Source organism: Pinus tabuliformis, chromosome 3_2 (genome assembly GCF_031772625.1).
Source record: "Pinus tabuliformis cultivar Carrire ecotype Pingquan chromosome 3_2, CPIR1, whole genome shotgun sequence".
NCBI lineage: Eukaryota > Viridiplantae > Streptophyta > Pinopsida > Pinales > Pinaceae > Pinus > Pinus tabuliformis.
The window spans coordinates 148,735,691-148,755,230 of NC_142302.1; the positions used below are offsets into that span (position 1 = coordinate 148,735,691).

The 19,540-nt window shown below is 41.2% G+C and overlaps 1 protein-coding gene across 1 annotated transcript in view; it reads right to left on the reverse strand.

Annotated features, from left to right (window-relative positions):
* Positions 1-571: 571 nt before the first annotated feature.
* Positions 572-19,540, reverse strand: part of MAA3 (P-loop containing nucleoside triphosphate hydrolases superfamily protein) — a 464,706-nt gene continuing 445,737 nt past the window's right edge. Inside the window, exon 20 of the mRNA XM_089415984.1 lies at positions 572-1,137. Coding sequence (XP_089272110.1) covers positions 910-1,137 — 228 coding nt within the window. The 3' untranslated portion in view covers positions 572-909. The remainder of the gene's footprint in view (positions 1,138-19,540) is intronic.

A 19,540-nucleotide genomic window follows, 5' to 3' on the forward strand; every position in this document is an offset into this window, starting at 1 on the left:
AAAGAAGGAGAACCAACCTCTACCCATTTCTATCCACATGTGCAAAAGCTTTAGGGTTTCTAAAGTTGTTGCATGGCCGAGAATTGCAAGTCAAGGTTGCAGGTCTGAAATAAGCGTTGAAACTGTGATTGGGAGCAAATTGAATAATGGTTGACTCTTGTTGATTTTAAAGACTTTGATTTGCTTAAAGAAAGAATCCTTGGGGGGCTGACTTGGTGCTTGGAGGAGGTCTTGATCTAGAAGTTTGGGTCTTGGATGTCTCATTTGAATTGATTCTATAAGAAGAGAAAAATTCTTTTTGGGTTTTCCCCTTGGAGGACTTTTGCCCTGCCTTGGAGCCTATATTTATGTCCATTGCCTTTATAGTTTATGCTCCTGATAATTGTTTGATGAAAATAATCTAAAAAATAATAATAAGAAGCTAATATAAGACAAATACAAACACAATACAAGAAATAAATTAAACAAGATGCCATCTAAAAAACATGCAATTGGAAAACCACAGAAGTGCTAGCAGTACTTATCCAAATCAAGCAACAACATTGGAAGTCTCCTACACTCTTAACTCACATTCAAAACACAGAGGTAAGCAATTGCATAATAGAGATCAAAGAATAAATGAATGAATAACAACAAATAGTTACATCCATAACCAAAAAAGCACGTGGATTTGCAGTTCTTGTGCCCCTTGTCCAAAAGAAAATAAACATAGAATACAATACAGAATCAAAACAAGCAAGCGAAAAATTACACAACTCCCGTGACCAATTTGTTACAATTGGATATCAGCATGAGGACCTCCGTCGCCTTCAATAGCATGATCAAACCAAACTCCAAACGCAATATTGAGAAAATGAAGGCAGTCAACTCACTCCACTAAAAGCTTAGAACATATAGATGATCTCTTCATCAATTTTCATTATCTTCATCATAACCATCAACAGCATCCTGAAGATCATCTTCCACATTATTCTGCTGTTGATCAACTTCCATAGATTCAACTGCTGTGGCTTCTTCCACTTGTAAAGCAATATTTGGGGCTGCTACATTTCCTTCTTTTCCTCTATCCTCCTTGTTAATTGTTTTCATGGCAACTAAGCTCTCATCACTGAAAAATGAATGATATGGTTTTGAGACCTGCAGTATGAAGAATGAAGATTTTGTCAATATGTAAAGGTGTATACAATAGAGGCAGCTAGTTGGCATAAAAATATAATAAAAGTATAAACAATTTTATATAAAAAACGCAATGTTGATGGACTTCGAGAAGGATCACAGCAAATTAGCGTTATGGATTTGTGGCCTTGAATTTGACATCAGTTCTCCTAATGCCACGTAAGGAACAAAAAATAAAGCTTTAGTGGCATTAAAATGCATATTTTGTTTACAAAATTCACTCGACTTTTAGGGTTCTCTTGAACATTAGAAGAGGAGGAAATTTGCAAATCATTATTTTTAACTACTTTCCAGAATATAATTCTTGAATATTTGCACCCTTAATATTTTTAGTGCTACTGTTGCACATTTTGGATTGATGCAGCTGACTTGCTCTGTGAGTAATGAAGCATTTAGTGTAAAAATATATCCCATGCAATGAGATGATTCAGAGAATATAGAGTTCAAGGGGCTTTTGTTTTGATACAAAAAAAATCACTACACACTTCATCTAACAAGTCTTCTTGTGATACTGTTAAGGGGAAGTTCATAAACTGCAAATTTTAGATAATATTGTGATATCGAAGTTTACATATACATATGTATACATACATACATAGATGTTCAAATGCCAGAAATGCAATTTATCCTGGTTGGCTTCCATTTACAAGCTTGTTGAGGATAGGCCAAACTGTTACGATAAGTTGGCATATTTGGCATATGAGTTGTACATAGTTTCAATGCAAAAAAAAGGTAACAAAAATGATCTGGCCTAAAATTGCAGCATATATACCGAACACTAGTCTACTACTTTTAATATGATTTTGCAAAAGTAAAAGAGAGACATTCAGTTCTAAAGAGAACTTTAATTGTGTATGTTTTAAATATCAACTTTCTGACAACAAAGGTCATTATAATAATGCATACGCATTTCCTCACCCACCATGCCTAAATTACATAAATTCAAAGATATGAAATTTCGTTGGCCGTCTGCTGAAGATGTGTTTGTTCCATAGTATCAATATTTTTCTAAAGTATCTTTCAAATAGATAGTAGATACAAGGGATGTCAATAATTTAGTCAATAGGTTATGGCAAAGATATAAAACATATAGTGGTATTTCATGATGTCAACAAAGCTGAGGTTGAGCTAGAAGTTATTAACACAAAATCTAGCAGGGCCCTTGTTGATTTCTGGTAGCATCGAATGTGCTCTAAGTCGCAAATTTTGCAGGGATGCTTGGACACATGTATTCTAAAGAATCTAGAAAGCGTTTTGAGAAATTCCACCCGGAAACAATTTTATTAAAATCATTAATTATTGTTAATGGGACCCTAAATCTAAACTTAAGAAAATAAAAATAATTAAAGGGTATTAATATAAATTGTGGTTGTAACTTCTAGAAGAAGACGAAGATCAAGCAGAAATGATCTCAACCATTGACTAGCTTCTAATCTGGGCCGTTGAATGCCAACAAGGAGATTATTTAAGGAGGCTTGAGGGTCACTTGGAAAGACACACAAAGTGAGTTCAGAAGTTCGATTTTCTGAAGCAGAGCAACTGCTAGGAGAATATCGATAGTGAGCTTATGCAGTGAGGGGTAGGGATAGTTGGGTTGGAGTATCTTCTCCAGAGCCTAGAATACGCAGCAGAGAGGCAGAGTGACACCCGAAAGAGGCAGCGCAGGACCTAGAGGCTAGGAGGGGTTAACGCTGAGTCAAAAGGGCTCACACAGAGGTAGCACAGTTCTCCAAGCAAAAGTCCGAATTTGCTGAGGGAGCTGACATTTCTGAGCCGGGAGGGCTGAAAACTGCTCCAGAAGGCAAATCGATTCCTAGTTGAGATGACGTAGAGCCTTAGAGGCTGACGCAGGGCCCATGCTGTGGAAACGCAGAGCTAGGGACACGTTGGTTTAGCTGCCAGATCAGCTGGGATTTGCCGGATAGAGTGAGGTAATCTCACAAATTTCTTCTGTCAGTTTATTTCTCAGTAACTGGATTGTCGGGAGGGCTTCCAGAGTTGTATTCAGAAAACCACTACATAATAATAAAAACCCTCAGATCTGTTGCACCAGTTTTCCCGCATTGAGTTTTTCCAAAGACATTTGTACAAAAATAACTGTGTCATTGTGTTGTATCTATTTCTTGTTCAGTTTCTCATTTCGGCATATTATCTTAAATAGGGAATGCTGCAGTTGCATTTACTTTGATATTTACTGTAGAACACAGTAAATAACTTGTATGGATTAACAAGTAGAAGAATTAACATCAGGTTGTTGCAGTGGGGATTCTGAGTTTAGGAATTTTCTAATGGTATGGGAATTCTTCCTCAAAGGACTTCCAGCCAAGGAGTTCGAATTCTCTCTAGCTGAGCAGCAGCGAGGGGCCACAGATCTACAAGCTCTAGAAGGTAGGCCAGTCCAGTACTGTGTAGAAGAGAGAGGAGGTTATTTGACTTTTTCGATTCGCAGAGATGTCAACCAGTGGCTTGAGAAAGGTTACTCGGGAGCGAGAGCGAAAACGGGGAGCGGGAGCGACATTTTCAAAAGCTCCTGGTTTGGGAGCGAATTAGGTAGCAAATATATATATATATATATATATATATATATATATATATATATTGATGCATTTATGTCAACAAAAGCATGTAGAATGATGAATTAGATATAAAAACCATAAAAACATAGATTGAACCAGTGTTGCTAACATTGCGATTTAATCAGATCTGAGGAAGCAACTAGCAGGGAGAGTGTTAGGAGGTGAATATGAAAGTGGCACTGGTTCTACTTCAACAACAATATCTACAATCAACCCTGTAGCTACCTCATCATTTTTTCTTCCTAAAACCACAGCTAGTTCACAACCATCTATCTCTTTGGGCAAGTTTCTCCTTTGGAGTGATATTCTTTTCAGCGTTGCAAGGAATAATCCATTTTTCCAGTCTGTTGTTGATGTTATTGCAATTGTTGCCCCAGGGTACAAAATCCCTTCTTATGATGACTTTAGAGGCTGCATTCTTCAAGATGAAAAAGTTGGCTGCACCAAAAGATTGGAGGAGTAGGACATCATGGGCACAAACAGGATGCACTCTGATGTCAGATGGTTGGACCGACCAAAAGGGGAGAAGCCTTATAAACTTCTTGATTAATTGTCTCAAGGGGACAATGTTTATGAAATCTGTTGATGCATCTACACATATCAAAGATGCAAAATTATTATGTAATTTGTTGGATGTGTTTATTTTGGAGGTGGGTGCAGAACAGTTGTCCAAGTCATAACAGACAATGCTGCAAATTATGTTGTTGCTGGCAAGATGCTTATGGAGAGGCATCCTACTTGATTTTGAACACCTTGTGCTACACATTGTATTGATTTGATGTTGGAGGACATAGGAAAAATTTCCTTTGTCAAAGATATTGTTGACTCATCAAAAAGCATTACAAAATTTATATATAATCATGCATCTATGCTTCATTTGATGAGACAATTCACCAACAACAAAGAGTTGTTGCGCCCCACCATTACACGCTTTGCCACCAGTTTCATATCTCTTCAATCCCTCTTGAATTCTATGTGGGATGTGAAGAAAATGTTTCTTTCAAATGAGTGGCATGCTTTGACATTTAGCCACAAACCAAAGGGAGAGACCATATGCAGATTAGTTTCATATCAGGAAAATTTATGGGCGGGAGTGCAGGAGGTGTGCAGCGTTACTGAACCTTTGGTAAAGGTTCTTTGATTAGTTAATGGTGACGAGCCCGTAATGGGCTACCTGTATGAGGCCATGGACAGGGCCAAAGAATCCATTGAGGCCTACTATGATGATAAGGGAGATGACGGTTTCAGAAACAACTCCTATGGGAAGTGATTGATGAATGATGGAACAACACACTCCATCGTCCCATTCATGCTGCAGGGATTTACTTGAACCCCGTATTTCTATGTTGCAGGAAACGTAGGGCAAGGGGGCGTTTCCGTACGGAAACGAGTACGAAACGCGTGTGGTACGGCCCTAAACGCATTTCAGGTCGTACTGCCACGTTTCAGTACGGCCTGAAACGCGTTTCAGGGTCGTACAACTCACGTTTCAGCTTTTTACTTGTGTTTTTTTTTTAATTTGTTTTATAATTTATTTTTAGGTTATCCTAGTGACTTCTAGTTGCTTCTAGATGCCTATCTAAAGTTATAAAAGTGGTTTCGCCCTCATTGGATTTCATATGGAGAAAGTAGAATTTTAGATCTCACTCAAAATCCAGCAGACTTATCTGTTTTTCAGGATTTCAGGATTGGGGGGATTGCAATGTTTCCATTGGATTTTATCATGTACTAGGGTATGGAACTTGTATTTAATTAAGAGAACCAAACCCTCTATGTAGGGGAGACTCCCAATAATGAAGAGCATGTAGGGTACTAGGGTATGAAACTTGTATTTAATCAAGAGCACTAAGGTCGTTCGACTATGTAAGAGGAGACTCCCAATCAAGCACGAGACAAGAAATTAAAAATTTCTCGTGGTTGATTTTGGATATTTCTATTTTCATTATGTGATCATTCATGAGTAAATGTGATGTAAATTTAGAGACTTATAGTTTATGCATTGACAATTGACAATTTTATCATAATGTAATAAATTAGAATGTATCATATATGCTTTATGATTGCACATATTTCTTAAATGTCCATATATATATATATATATATTCGCGTTTCTCCATTTCCAAAATTTGGGGAGGTCGCGTTTCGTTTCGGTTCCCGTTTCGGAAACTCATACCCGTTCCCCGTTTTGTGCAATGCAGCCACATTTTCTTACCTCTGTGGGTTCTTATTTGATGCTGAGATCATGGATGGATTCTTCACCTGTGCTCAAAGGATGGTGCGATCTGTAGCAGAACGTGCAGGAATCTCCAAAGAAATGGAGATATACAGGACGACAGGTGGCACATTTAGCTTTGAGATGGCTTTGGTTGATAGGAAGACTAAAATGCCAGGTATTTTTTAGTTTGTTTCAAATTTCATTGTCTCTTCAAGTTCATAACTTCATACTTTGCTTCAACTTTCAAATTTCATTTTTTTTCTTATGTTTATCTTATTTGTAATTTTGTTGTAGATGCATGGTGGAGAAGCTATGGTGCTAGAGTACCCCATCTGCGAAAGCTTGCCATTCGAATCCTCAGCCAAACATGTAGCTCCTCAGAATGCGAACGCAACTAGTGTGTATTTGAAAAAATACACAACAAAAAGCGCAACAGGTTAAACTTAAAATATTCCAAATTTCCAATTAATTTTTTGAATTCATTAAATAATATTTTTTTTAATAATTATTATTTTATGATCTTTGTACAGGTTGGAGTCTCAGTGACTTAATGACAAGGTCTACATCTATCACAATCTTCGATTGTGGGTGAGGAAACTTGAGAGGATACCTGATATGGAGGCCATCTCATTGGATGGGATTGACACCACTGTTGCATGAAGGGTTGAGGCTGAGAGGCCTCTCATGGAGTCTGTCGATGATTGGTTAGAACAAGAGGTAGTGGAAGGCGTAGAGGGGGAGGAGGAGGAGGAGGAGCAACAGGAGGGGGAGGAGGAGGAGGAGGAGCAACAAGAGGAGGAGGAGGAGTAACGGGAGGAGGAGGTGACACCACCTACCCAAGCTACCCCTCCCACCAGTAGAGGGCGTGGTCTACCTCCTATAGCTCCTAGTTCTTTAGCTTCTAGAGCACAGTAGAGTCCACTGCCAACTCCACCGGCATCTACATCTAGAGGGAAAGGGAAAGCTATTGCATTTTCTTGCAAGAGGGGCAAAGGAAATCAATAGTATTAGTTATTTGGTTCATTTCATTGTATACGACATTATGACTCATGATATGAGATACATTATTAAATTTTTTGTTGATATTTTGATGTTGAGTTGGCACTCAAGAGTCGGGACATGATTCACTGTTATGCATGATGTAGCACTAAAAATAATATTACACATCTTATATATTAGTTCTTTTATCATATTTATGTGTCAATGTATTTATTTTATGTTGTAGATGCTTTAGATATTAAAAAAATTGAAAAAAAATGAATATTTTTGTATTTTCTTATTCTTTCCCGATATTTATGATTTTTTCCGATTTTTTCCACTCGTCGATTTAATCTCGACCACGATTTTTGCAACACTGACGCAGAGGGTCTGTGTCATCATTCCGAGCCAGAGAAAAGGTCAGTGTAGAAGTAGTGAGCGGCTCACGAAGAGCCACGTCATCCTACTCAGATAGGTAGGAGTGACACAGTTGGCCACAAGAGCAATTCAACCATTGCCGGGATTGCGCAGAGCCAAGAGGCTCATTTTCTTTAGTTGCTGAGGCATAGGAAGCTGTGGGTAGATTGTGGATTGTGAAGCTGGTGGGGTGTTGTTGTTGTCAAAACGGAACAGTACCTAACAGTACAGAACCAAGGTAGAGGGAGTCGCTACCTAGGCAGATTTCTAGCCAAGAAATCTAGATCAATATTGCAAGAGCAAAGGGATCGGAGAGGAGCAGTTCATCAATTGGCAGAAGAACTTCCAGGAGGGAAGTAGAGACTCAGAGGGAGTCGAAAAAAAGAGCAGAGATGGCAATGAACAGACTGAGGGATCAAGACAGGTTGGACGAAGCATCCAACTTTGTCATCTAGAAGGCCAGGATCCTGTTTGTTCATCAAAGCCTTCGCCTTGAGAACCATGGCTATCCCAGTCGACCCAACTAATAACGAAAGGTATGAGGATGCAATGGCCAAGGAAAAATGCATAATCCTTGATGGGGTCAAGGATCACATAGTTCAGCATATTGTCAAGAAGAATACGACAAAGGAAATGTGGGATACCTTAACGACATTGTATCAAGGCACTTCCGTGCAGAGGAAGATGTTATTGGAGAATCAACTGCTGTCGTATCAGATGTAGAAGGGGGAGCAGATAGATCACTTCCTTAGAAGGTTGCAGAAAATTCGGGACCAACTTACTTCCATAGGGGCCACGCCGGATCAGGAGTTAATGGTGAGGACCGCCCTAAACGCAGTCTCTGACGAGTGGGAGACATTCGTCCAAAGCATTTTGGGCAGAGTGAATCTTCCAAGATGGGAAGAGTTGTGGGCAACTCTTCGTCAACAAGAGATCAGATGGTCGACCAGGGCGGGAAGTAGTAGCAAAGGAGGTCGAATCAAGAAAGAGGAGGAAGAGGATGCGGCTCTGGCATCTGCGGGGCAACAAGGTAAGAGGAAGAAGGACATATCCAAGATAAAATGCTTCAACTATGGGGAGTTGGGCCATTATGCAACCTAGTGTCCCAGAAAGAAGAATAAGGGAGAGGCTTCTGACTCCAAGGCAACACCAGCTAAGGCAAAGAAGGAGGTAGACGTTGATGATGATTGTGCCATGAGTGCTCATGTACCTCTAGAGAAGAGGTGGGGAGACATCGAGCTGTAGTCAGGAGGACTACAAGAGATGTGAGGCAAGATCCTTGAGGTACCCAAACTCTTGGATCATATCTGGCGACGGGAGCCCTGAAGTGACAATAGCAAGATGGCGGATGTCGGTAGAAGCGGATGCGGATGGAGCGACGGAGAGTGCTAGGGTGCAAGGATTTGGAGCAGCGCAATGGGAGTTGCAGCAGTGCGAGAGGCACAGAGGAGGTTGCAGCAGTGCAGGAAGGCTCAGAGGGGTTTGCAGCGGTGCGAGAGGCACATAGTTGTTACAGCAGCGTAGAGGCAACAGAGAGAGCTTTAGCATTAGGAGGGTTTCTAGCCTGACAAGGATGTTAGTTGTTGGGTAGATCAGTTACCATTGTCTCAGTAACTGAGTTGCAGTGCAACAGTAGTAGTGGTAGTGTTATAGGTAACACGATGCAGAATGAAAAGAGAGGGTTGCAATGCAGATGCAGTGTTGGGAGAAAAACTAGTGACAACACGGATGCAGAGGGAGTTGTACAAACGTAGTAGTGGCAGTGGTAGAGCCATGGGCAACAATACAGGATGCAATAGTGCAAAGGATGTTGGGTAGCAGGCCAAACATCAGCACAGGTACCAGTGTCAGATGATCAAAGTGATGTTCAATGGTGGAGCATTACTAGAGCACATTCCTTGCTAAGAGGGAGTGTTGATTTCGGGTAGCATAGGATGTGCTCTAGCCATGAAAATTGGTGGAGAGGCTAAAGCACATGAGATCTCCATGACCCAGAAGTGGTTTGGGGAAATTCTACTCGGTGAGAGAGATATTAAAATAATTAATATTTTTAATGGGTTCCTAAGTTTAAACTTAGGAAAATAAAAATATTAATGGGTATTAATATAAAACTGGGTTAGAAGGTTCTAAATGACATGGATCAAGACAAATTTAATCTTAGTCGTTGATTAGAGATTTAATCTCGGCCGTTGAAGACTCAAAAGAAAAAGTATAAGAGGAGACTTGAAGGTCAATTGGAGATACACCAAGATTGATCAATCGGTTTGATTTTTTGGAGCGGGGTTTGCTGAGAGAAATCGAACCAATGATCAGAGTTGCAGCGAGGGGCAGTGAGTGCATAGCAGAGAGACAGAGATAGTGTCGGAAGACTAGCGCAGAGACAGAGAAGGCTACGCAAAGCCAGCAAGAGCCACGCAGAGGGCTAGAGTGACTGCGCAGAGGGCCAAAGGGCCTGCATGAGTGACGCAGAGGGCTAGAGAGCCAGTGTAGAGCTTCTGTAGGCTGACTTAGAGGGTCCTAGGCTGACGCGGAGCCTTAGATAGGCATTGGAGAGATTTTCGTGGAGCAAAGTTCCCGAATATCTGCTTCCGAAGAGAGGTATTACTACCAAATTCATTTCTCTGTCAAGTGAGCTAGTTTGGCACCCAGCTGTACTCAAGAAAAGCTGCTTAATAATAAAACCCTCAAAACTGTTGCACCAGTCTTCCCAAGTTGGGTTTTTCAGGGGATGATTGTCCAAAAATAACAGTGTCCCTTGCGTGTTCGTCTATTTCTTTCAGTTGATGATCTGTAGATGGTTGAGACTGCATTTGTGTTTATTTAAGTATTTATATGGTTAAATAACTTGTTCAGTAATTAAACAAGTAGGTGAAATAAACCAGATAGTGCAGGGAAATTTCTAATGGGTTAGACTTAGAAATTTCAATACGTTTGTCCAAAACCAACGGTGTATTTGTGTGTGCTTATTTCTCTCCTGTGCAGTGTTTATTTTGTGAAGGCTGCAGTGTATGTATTTCTATATTTGTTGTAGAAAACTGCAAATAATTTGTTTAAAGTAATTTAACAAATAGGAGAAATATCATTAGTTTGTTGCAGTATGAATCAGGTCACCGATTTTTCACATGGTATCAGAGCCCAGATCATAAGTCGGAGAGCTCAGAGCAGAAAGGAAGAATAAGGTTCGAATTTCTTCCTTGGTACCAGTTCGAAACCCCAGAGACAGCGCAGTCCTTGGACCAAGGAGATCGAGTTTTGAGGAAAGATCGATTTCTCTGAGTGACTCGACAGAGCAATTCAATTTTCCAGATCAAAGCTTTTCAGAGGTAGAAGGGAGCAACGTATTTTTCCTTGCAAAATAGATCTTTAACTGGGATGCAGTTATTTTGCAGCGATTGCTGGTGTGAAAATTTCTAACACAAAATTCTACTGCAATAACTAATGTATTTCACCTACTTATCACTCACAATAAGTTATTTACGAAACCCTTCAGTAAACATTAAAATAAATTCTACTGCAATTATCACATAATTACATAGAGAAAATAACAGTGATATACAAGCACAAGAATCAATCACATCAACACAATTGGTTTTGGACAATCGTCCCTGGAAAAACCCAATGTGGGAAAACCGGTGCAGCGAATGAGGGTTTATTTATTAATCTTCAGAAACAATCGCTTTACAAGGAACGATTCTACAGAAAAACTGAGACACTTCTGAGAGAAACACTTGAGACAAAGTTTCTCTTCCTCCTAGAGAAGTTCTGACACCATGGAGACCCTTCACCCACTTGTGCATCAGTCTGTGTCACCTTGCGTGAGGATTGCGTCTCCAATGATGTTGTCTCCCTGCTCTTCCCTCTGCGCTGTCTCTCGAATTCCCTAGGTCACCTCCTCCTCAATGTCTCACTGCTGTTGATGCCCTCCTCTTCCTTCACCCTGCAACTCTCCCTCTTAAATCGAAATCCTTCTCCTAGAGAATCGATTTCCCTCGGGTTGCTGAGTATTTGCATGGTGTGTCTCCAAATGACTCTCAAGTCTTCTCTTATATTTTTTATGTTGATGAGTCAACGGCCGAGATTAAGTCTCTAATCAACGGCTAAGATTAAAACAAATTTGATCCTCGTCTCTTAGAAGCTTCTCACCCATATCTTTATTAATACCCACTAATATCTTTATTTTCCTAAGTTTAGACTTAGGAACCCATTAAAAATATTAATTATTTTAATAACTCATCATCCAGGTGGAATTTCTCCAAACGATTTTTGGGTCTTGGAGACCTCATGTGTTCTAGCCCCTCCACAAAATTTCGGAGCTAGAGCACATCTGATGCTACCCAAAATCAACACTCCCTCTTAGGAAGGAATGTGCTCTAGCAATAATTCCCAACAAAAGCATCACACTAATCCATGACATTGGTCCTCTGCGTTGTTGATGCTCGGCCAACTGCCCCTCATTTACTACGTTGTTGCAACTTGCACTACTTCCCATGACACTGTAACTTTCACTGCTACATATGTACTACAACTCCTTTTGAATATGTTGCATCATGCTGCCCATAGCACTGCCACTGCTAACTGCTACACTGCAACTCCTTATACTATCCGCTTCTGCTACTGAAACAGATTCTTCACCATCCCCATATTCTCCCTAAAGTAAACAAATTTTGTTCTTCCTAGGGCCTTGGTGAGAATGTCTGCCACCTGTTCTCCTGTTGGAGTGTACCTCAACTGTACTGCCTCTTGTTGGACAGTGTCTGATAAAGTGACACTTGATATCAATGTGCTTCGACCGATCATGAAAGACTGGATTCTCAGAGAGCTTGATGCAACTCTGATTATCACACAATATTGGTCGCTTCCATCTTTCTCCTGAATAGATTCACAAGCAATTTCCTAATCCATATTGCTTCGCACAAAGCTGTGCTCACTGCCATTTATTCAGCTTCTACTGAGCTCAGAGCCACAGATTTTTGTTTCCTACTACACCAGGAGGTCATTCCTGATCCAATGCTGAAACAGTACCTAGTCATACTTTTCCGATCTACTGAACTTCAAGCCCAATCTACGTCAGTGAACACACTCAACCTTATGTTGTTGCCTTGGGTGTACATTATGCTCAACTGTTCCCCGTATATATCTGAGAACATGCTTGGCTACTGCCCAGTGCGCCCTCTTTGGTTCTACAATGAACTGACTAAGGGTGTTGACAACGTAACAAATGTCTGACCTAGTATTGACCAGATACATCAAGGACCCTATGAGCTGCCTGTACAAGGTGGGATTGAATTCTTTATCTTCAGATGCATCAATCTTCTTCCAGTTGGTGATCATTGGAGTAGCCATAGGTCTACACTCCTGCATTCTGAACCTTTTCAAAATCTCTGTAGTGTATCTCCCTTGCCCAAGGAAAATTTCACCCTTTTGCTGCCAAACTTCCAACCCCAGGAAATAATGCATTCGTTGTAATGATCCTTAATAGGAATACAAGTGATAACAAGCAAATAATACATGCCACAAATTACAAAAATGATATATTCAACAAACACCCATATAAAAGTTGCAAATGGAGAACTTCTGAGCCATTTTACTATATTTCTGCAAGTCAAATACAATAGATGATGGAATAGTGCACCTGGGCTTGTCTGAAAGGACAAGAAGGACCAAACCCAGGTAGGAAAATGGTTGAGCTAAAGGTTTCCCAATTGCTGCACCAATCTGCACTGGGTTGCCCAAAAACTGTTGCTCTGTTGAAGTTCGAATGGCTAGAAGGTGTACTGAAACTACCCAAAAATTTATATGCTTTTAACCTCGGACTCCTTGGCCACAACCCACAAAAACATAGAAATGGTTTGGCCTGATTTGGACTTCCCAAAATCGACCCCCAAACGCACTATTTAATCCCCAACAATTCTACACTGTTTGCTGTAAATATACGGCTTAAAACCCCACCTCTGGTACTCAGAAAATTATTAAACTTTATATTTGGGATCCTTGTCAAAAACCCAGAAAGGATTTTGGTTGGTTTAGACTTCTGATTTTCGACCCCCTTGGAGCCTCACCTCAACTCTAGCTGCCAATTTCAACTTCCTGGACACTGCCTGTAAATCCACCTAAAAATTTCTCCAAAACGCTGAGTTCACCCGTGCTATCTAATACCTGACTCCCCGGATGATCTCTTGGCCCAACTTAGCTGCTCCCAAATACCACGAAAATCCGTTGTGTGGCTTCTGCGTTGTCCCCCAGCCCAGCAATTCGAATTGCTGGAATGTCGGCTCAGCTGGCTCTAAAACCCAGCAAGAATGTTGGTCTAATACTGCTACCTCAGCTCTCCAACTCCTGGACAAGCAATCAAATCTCTGTTTGCCTCAATCTCCCTCTACATGTTTCCTGGCTGCCCAGAAATACGCACTCCTTGCTCTGCGCTAATTGGTGGTGCGATTTCACTGCCCCGGAACTCATGAAATCCTCGTAGAATTTCCCCTCTAGGGCGGGCATGGATGGTCCCCCAAAGTACAGGTTGAATCTCCCGTTTGAGAGATTCATGGCTAAACAGTCAGTTGACTCAGCTAAACCGCAGAGTGAATAGTCAAGTGATTTTGTTTGCAAGATGTATGAATGAATTCCAAAATGAGAGTTGCTACCTCCTTATAACTTCTTGGGCCTCCCTTGCCTCATGTGGGCCCCTCCATCCGCCTATTCGACTTTCCCTTCAAGCTATTTGAATGGGCCAATTTGAATTCCCATGTGGGTGGCCCCCACATTACACTAGCAACCAAATTAAGTCGAATTGCCTCCTAAGTCCCTAAGTCGAAAATGATGGGTTCTCTTCCTTAGCCAAAATTGTGCAAATTGTGTAGCAGCACCCTGTTACAAATGTGTTTGAGAAGAGACATGACATCCGTCCCAAATCCTTCATGTCGAATTTTGTGGCTAGGTTCTCCTTGCAATCTTTGATGAGCCTGGATGATCCTGTAAGAAAGAGATCATCCACATAAAACCAGGATTAGAGGCTCATTCTCTACAACCAGATAGTAGAGGTTAGGATCTGTGTCACTCTTGCCAAATCCCATTTTCTGCAAGTAGCCATCAATTCGACCATACCATGCTCTAGGTCCCTGTTTAAGCCCATATAGAGCTTTCTTCAATTTGCATACATGAGATTTCTTCTCATGTGTCTCAAAACCCTCTGGTTGTTCAATGTATACTTCTTCTTCTATCACCCCGTTCAAGAACGTTGTCTTGACATCCATCTGGTGAATCTCCCACCCCATCTGAGCTGCAAGGGATATCACGGATCTAATAGAAGTATACCTGGCTACTGGGGCGAAAGTTTCTTCGTAGTCTATCCCTTCCTTCTGAGCAAACCCCTTAACCACAACCCGCCTATGTATTTTTCTACACTGCCATCTGCAACGTATTTGACTTTGTAGAGCCATCTCAACCCTACAACTGACTTGTCCTCGGGCCTAGGTACCACTTCCCGGACATCATTGACCATTATGGAGTTGTATTCCTCCACCATAGCATCTACCCATACTTGATGCTGAGCGGCCTCCTAAAAACTGGAGGGTTCTCCAACTTGAGCCACCAAAGCTTGGTATCTGTCTGGCTGTCTATGCCCCCTTTTCTCGTTCCTGGGCGCCCCAACAAAATCCTCTGCATCTCATAGTATCTGTCGAAGTTCCCGACTCATTCTACCACTAGTAGTGAGCATATCTATCTGCTCCTCCTCTTCCCGAGGCTCCATCTCTGGAGTTTTGTCTTTAGGAGAAATACTAGCGCTAGTTTTTGCTGATCGAAGTGACTAGACCAACGGATCATCCTTTGACTGCTTTTCAGAAGGCATTTCTAGAGATTTTCTTAAAGCTATGTCCTCCATGAACTTTACATCCCGTTGAATTACAATCTTCCTATTCCCTGGAAGATAGACTCTCTATGCCTTAGCATTCTCGCTATATCCTACAGGATATCTTTTTTCCGCAGTCTGGTCCAATTTCTTCCTCTTTTTTTTAGGTACATGGTAGTATGCCAAACTCCCAAATATCCTGAAATGACTCACCTCAGGCTTCTTATCGATCAAGACACTCTCCAGAGTAATCTTACCTAATGCCCTATGACGAGTCCTGTTCTAGATATACACTGTTGTGTTGCATGCTTATGCCCATAGAAACTTGGGCATATCATGATCATACAACATTGCCCTGGTTGCTTCAACAATAGTTTGGTTCTTCCTTTCTACTACTCCATTCTGCTCTGGATTATAGGGGGTTGTCCACTCTCTTCTGATGTCTTCCCTTGCGCAAAAATCAGTGAAGTCCTTGTCGATGTATTCTCCACCATTGTCTGGGCGCAATATCTTTATCTTCTTTCCTGTCAGATTCTCAACTAGAGCTTTGAACTCTTTGAATCGGCCAAAAACCTCATCTTTGGTTTTTAGAAAGTAGATCCACGTCTTTCTGGAATGGTCATCAATGAAGGTGACAAAATATTCAGCACCACTAAGAGCTTTTGTGGACATGGGTCCAAATATCTGAGTGTATCAATCCCAGAACACTCTTAGCCCTATTGTTGCTTCTGGAAAATGCTGCCTTGGCGTACTTGCCTAGTGCACATCCTCTGCATACATCATCTCATTTGGTACTTAATTTTGGAACTCCTGATACTGTTTTCCCGAGAATTCTTAAAGCCCCATGGTGTAAGTGTCCTATCTTCTTGTGCCATAGTTCATTCAAATTTTTTTCCCCACTGCATATCAGTGCCATTGGAGATTCTAGCTATAATCTATACAGTTTGTTACTTTTGATTCCAATCTGGGCCTTTCTTTTCCAACTCGGGTGTTTGACATATACTTTCTCCTTAATGAAGAAAACATCATAGCCCTTGTTTTGAAGCTGAGATACAGAGAGTAAGTTCATCCCCAATCTTAGCACATGAAGTACATTGGTTGCTCGATGTTGATCCCCTGCTTCTATTTGAAAGACTACTGTACCTCTTCCTACAGGGGTACACTTCGCCTTATTTCCCATGGTGATATGGAAATTCATCCTTTCTACCTGATAACTCGAAAAACATTCTCGTATTCCAGTCATATGCCAGGAAGCTCCACTATCTATATACCAAACCTCAGAGGAGCCAGAACTTGCTAGGCAAGCGACTTCTTCTTCCAGTCTAGAAGCTGACATAGAATAATCGTGATCCATGTTTTTTGTGCTCTCTTCTTTCTCTGGAGATCTACTTGAGTCCCTCTGAGTTGATGCCCCAGCATCATGCTCTTTACTCATAGAAGATTCTTCAATCCTCTTGCCTGATCTCTACTCTAATACCATGTGAAAATTTCTAACATGAAATTCTACTGCAGTAACTGATTTATTTCACCTACTTATCTCTCACAATAAGTTATTTACGAAACCCTTCAGTAAACATTAAAATAAATTCTACTGCAGTTGTCACATAATTACATAGAGAAAATAATAGTGATAGACAAGCACAAGAATCAATCACATCAACACAGTTGCTTTTGGACAATTGTCCCCAGAAAAACCAAAATGTGGGAAAATTGGTGCAGCAGATGAGGGTTTATTTATTAATCTTCAGCAACAATCACTTTACAAGGAACGATTCTACAGAAAAACTGAGAGACCTCTAAGAGAAACACCTACGACAAAGTTTCTCCTCCTCCTAGAGAAGTTCTGACACCCTGGAGACCCTTCACCCACTTTTGCGTCACTTTTGCGTCAGCCTGCGTGAGGACTGCGTCTCCAGTGATGTTGTCTCCCTGCTCTTCCCTCTGCGTTGTCTCTCGAATGCCCTGCGTCACCTCCTCCTCAGTCTCTAACTACTGCTAATGCCCTCCTCTTCCTTCACCCTGCAACTCTCCCTCTGAAATCGAAATCCTTCTCCTAGAGAATCGATTCCCCTCAGGTTGCTGAGTATTTGCCCGGTGTGTCTCCAAATGACTCTCAAATCATCTCTTATACTTTTCCTGTTGATGAATCAATGGCCGAGATTAAATCTCTAATCAACGGCCGAGATTAAGTCTCTAATCAACGGCTAAGATTAAAACAAACTTGATCCTCGTCTCTTAGAAGCTTCTCACCCATATCTTTATTAATACCCATTAATATTTTTTTTCCTAAGTTTAGACTTAGGAACCCATTAAAAATATTAATTATTTTAATAACTCCTCATCCGGGTGGAATTTCTCCAAACGATTTCTGGGTCTTGGAGATCTCATGTGTTCTAGCCCCTCCACAAAATTTCGGAGCTAGGGCACATCCGATGCTACCCAAAATCAATAGCTGGCAGAATAGCTTCAGAAGAAGAGAAAAGCGCACAGTGAGGGAATTCCTTTCTCAGAGAACTTCTAGCCAAGAAGTTCAAATTTTCCTAGCAGAGCAACAGTAGTTGTGCGCGGGATTTCTCACTCCAGAAGGGACTGCAAATAGTTGGGCAACAGTTGCGCAGAGGAGAAGAGGAAGCAATTCGACTTTTTCAGGAGAGATAGCATCAGCTGGGTTGAGAGATCAAGATCGGTTGGACGAAGCCTCCAACTATGTGATCTGGAAGGCTAGGATTTCCTGCCTTCTAGATGAGCATGATCTCAAAACTTATGTCGATAGTGTGGTAGCTGTACCCGCCAATGCAAATCCGCTCAAGAAATACAAGAAAGAGATGGCGAGAGCTGGCTGGCAAACATACTGCCCGACAGATGTGGGAGGCATCAGTTATGTTGTACGAAGGATCTTCCGAGCAGCCGAAGATGTAACTTGAGGAGACGCTGAGAAGCACGAGGATGCAGAAAGGGGAGCATGTAGAACCCTTCCTTACTAGGCTTCAAGATGTCCAGGATGAGTTGGCTTCAGTAGGATCAGCGCCCTAGCCGATAGAGTTTGTATGATTAGCGCTAAACATCGTTTTTGAAGATTGGCAAGTTTTCGTCCAGAGTATCCTGGGCAGAGAAAAATTTCCAGATTGGGAACGTGTGTGGGCTGATTTGCAGTAGGAGGAAATGAGGCGTGATCTAGTGAAAGCCACCATCAGTGGTAGCAGCAGCAGTGGAATGAAGGAAGTGAAGGAAGGGGAGGACGTGGCCCTTGCATCAAAGGGGCAGCAAGAGCAGTGTGAAAATTCCTACACTCAAGGAACCCCTATTGCAGCAAAACTGAATTTACTTCTCCTACTTGATTTTAATATACATTATCAAGTTATTTTCTGAATAATACTGAAGTAAATCACTTCTGCAGCCTACACCAATTTAATTTGATTACATGAAAAAAAAAATTTAGCAAAGAACAAGATACATAGGACATTGTTATTTTTGGACAAAATAGTCCCTAGAAAACCCCAATGCTGGAAAACCGATGTAGCAACTCTAAGGGTTTTCTATTATTAAGCAGTAGTTCTAAATAGAATGTTGGATGCCCTCACGACAATCCAGTGACAGAGAAAAATATAATGGCAGAAAACTGAGTGAGATTACCTCACTTCACCCGGTAGATTCCCGCTGATCCGGTAGCAAAACTGGCTAATACCGGCTATCTCTACGCTGGCCCTACGTTAACCTTACAAGCTCCGCGTCAGCTCTGCGCTCTCTTCTGCCTCTTAGAGCTTCTGCATCAATCTCTCCCAGTTGTTCCGACAGTTTCAGATTTCTGCGTGGAGGGTAGTCTCACTTTTGCATTGGCCCTTCTCGCTCTGCGTCAAGACTGCATGGGCCCAGACTGTCCCAGCGTCAGTCCTTCTAGCTGTTGCACTGCCTCCATTAGTGGCTCTCCGTCTCTCTATCCAGTATTCTAGAACCATCCCTGCCACTCTGCTGTAGAATGATCACTAAATTTGAATTCTCAGCTTCCTAGCCCCAGAAATTGAACTCTAGATCAATTCGTTCTCTCCATGTGTATTTCTAAATGAACCCCAAGCCTCCTTCTTATACTTTTCTCGTTGAGACTTCAACGGCCGAGATTAAGTCTCTAATCAACGGCTAAGATTAAAACTTGACTTGATCGGCCTTCTAAAACATTCTCACCCATATTTTGATTAGTATCCATTAATACTTTAATTTTCCCAAGTTTAGACTTAGGAACCCCATTAAAAATATTAATTATTTTAATAAAATAAAATTCGGGTGGAATTTCACCAAACAATTTATGGGTTCTTTAGAACTCATGTGCCTTAGCCT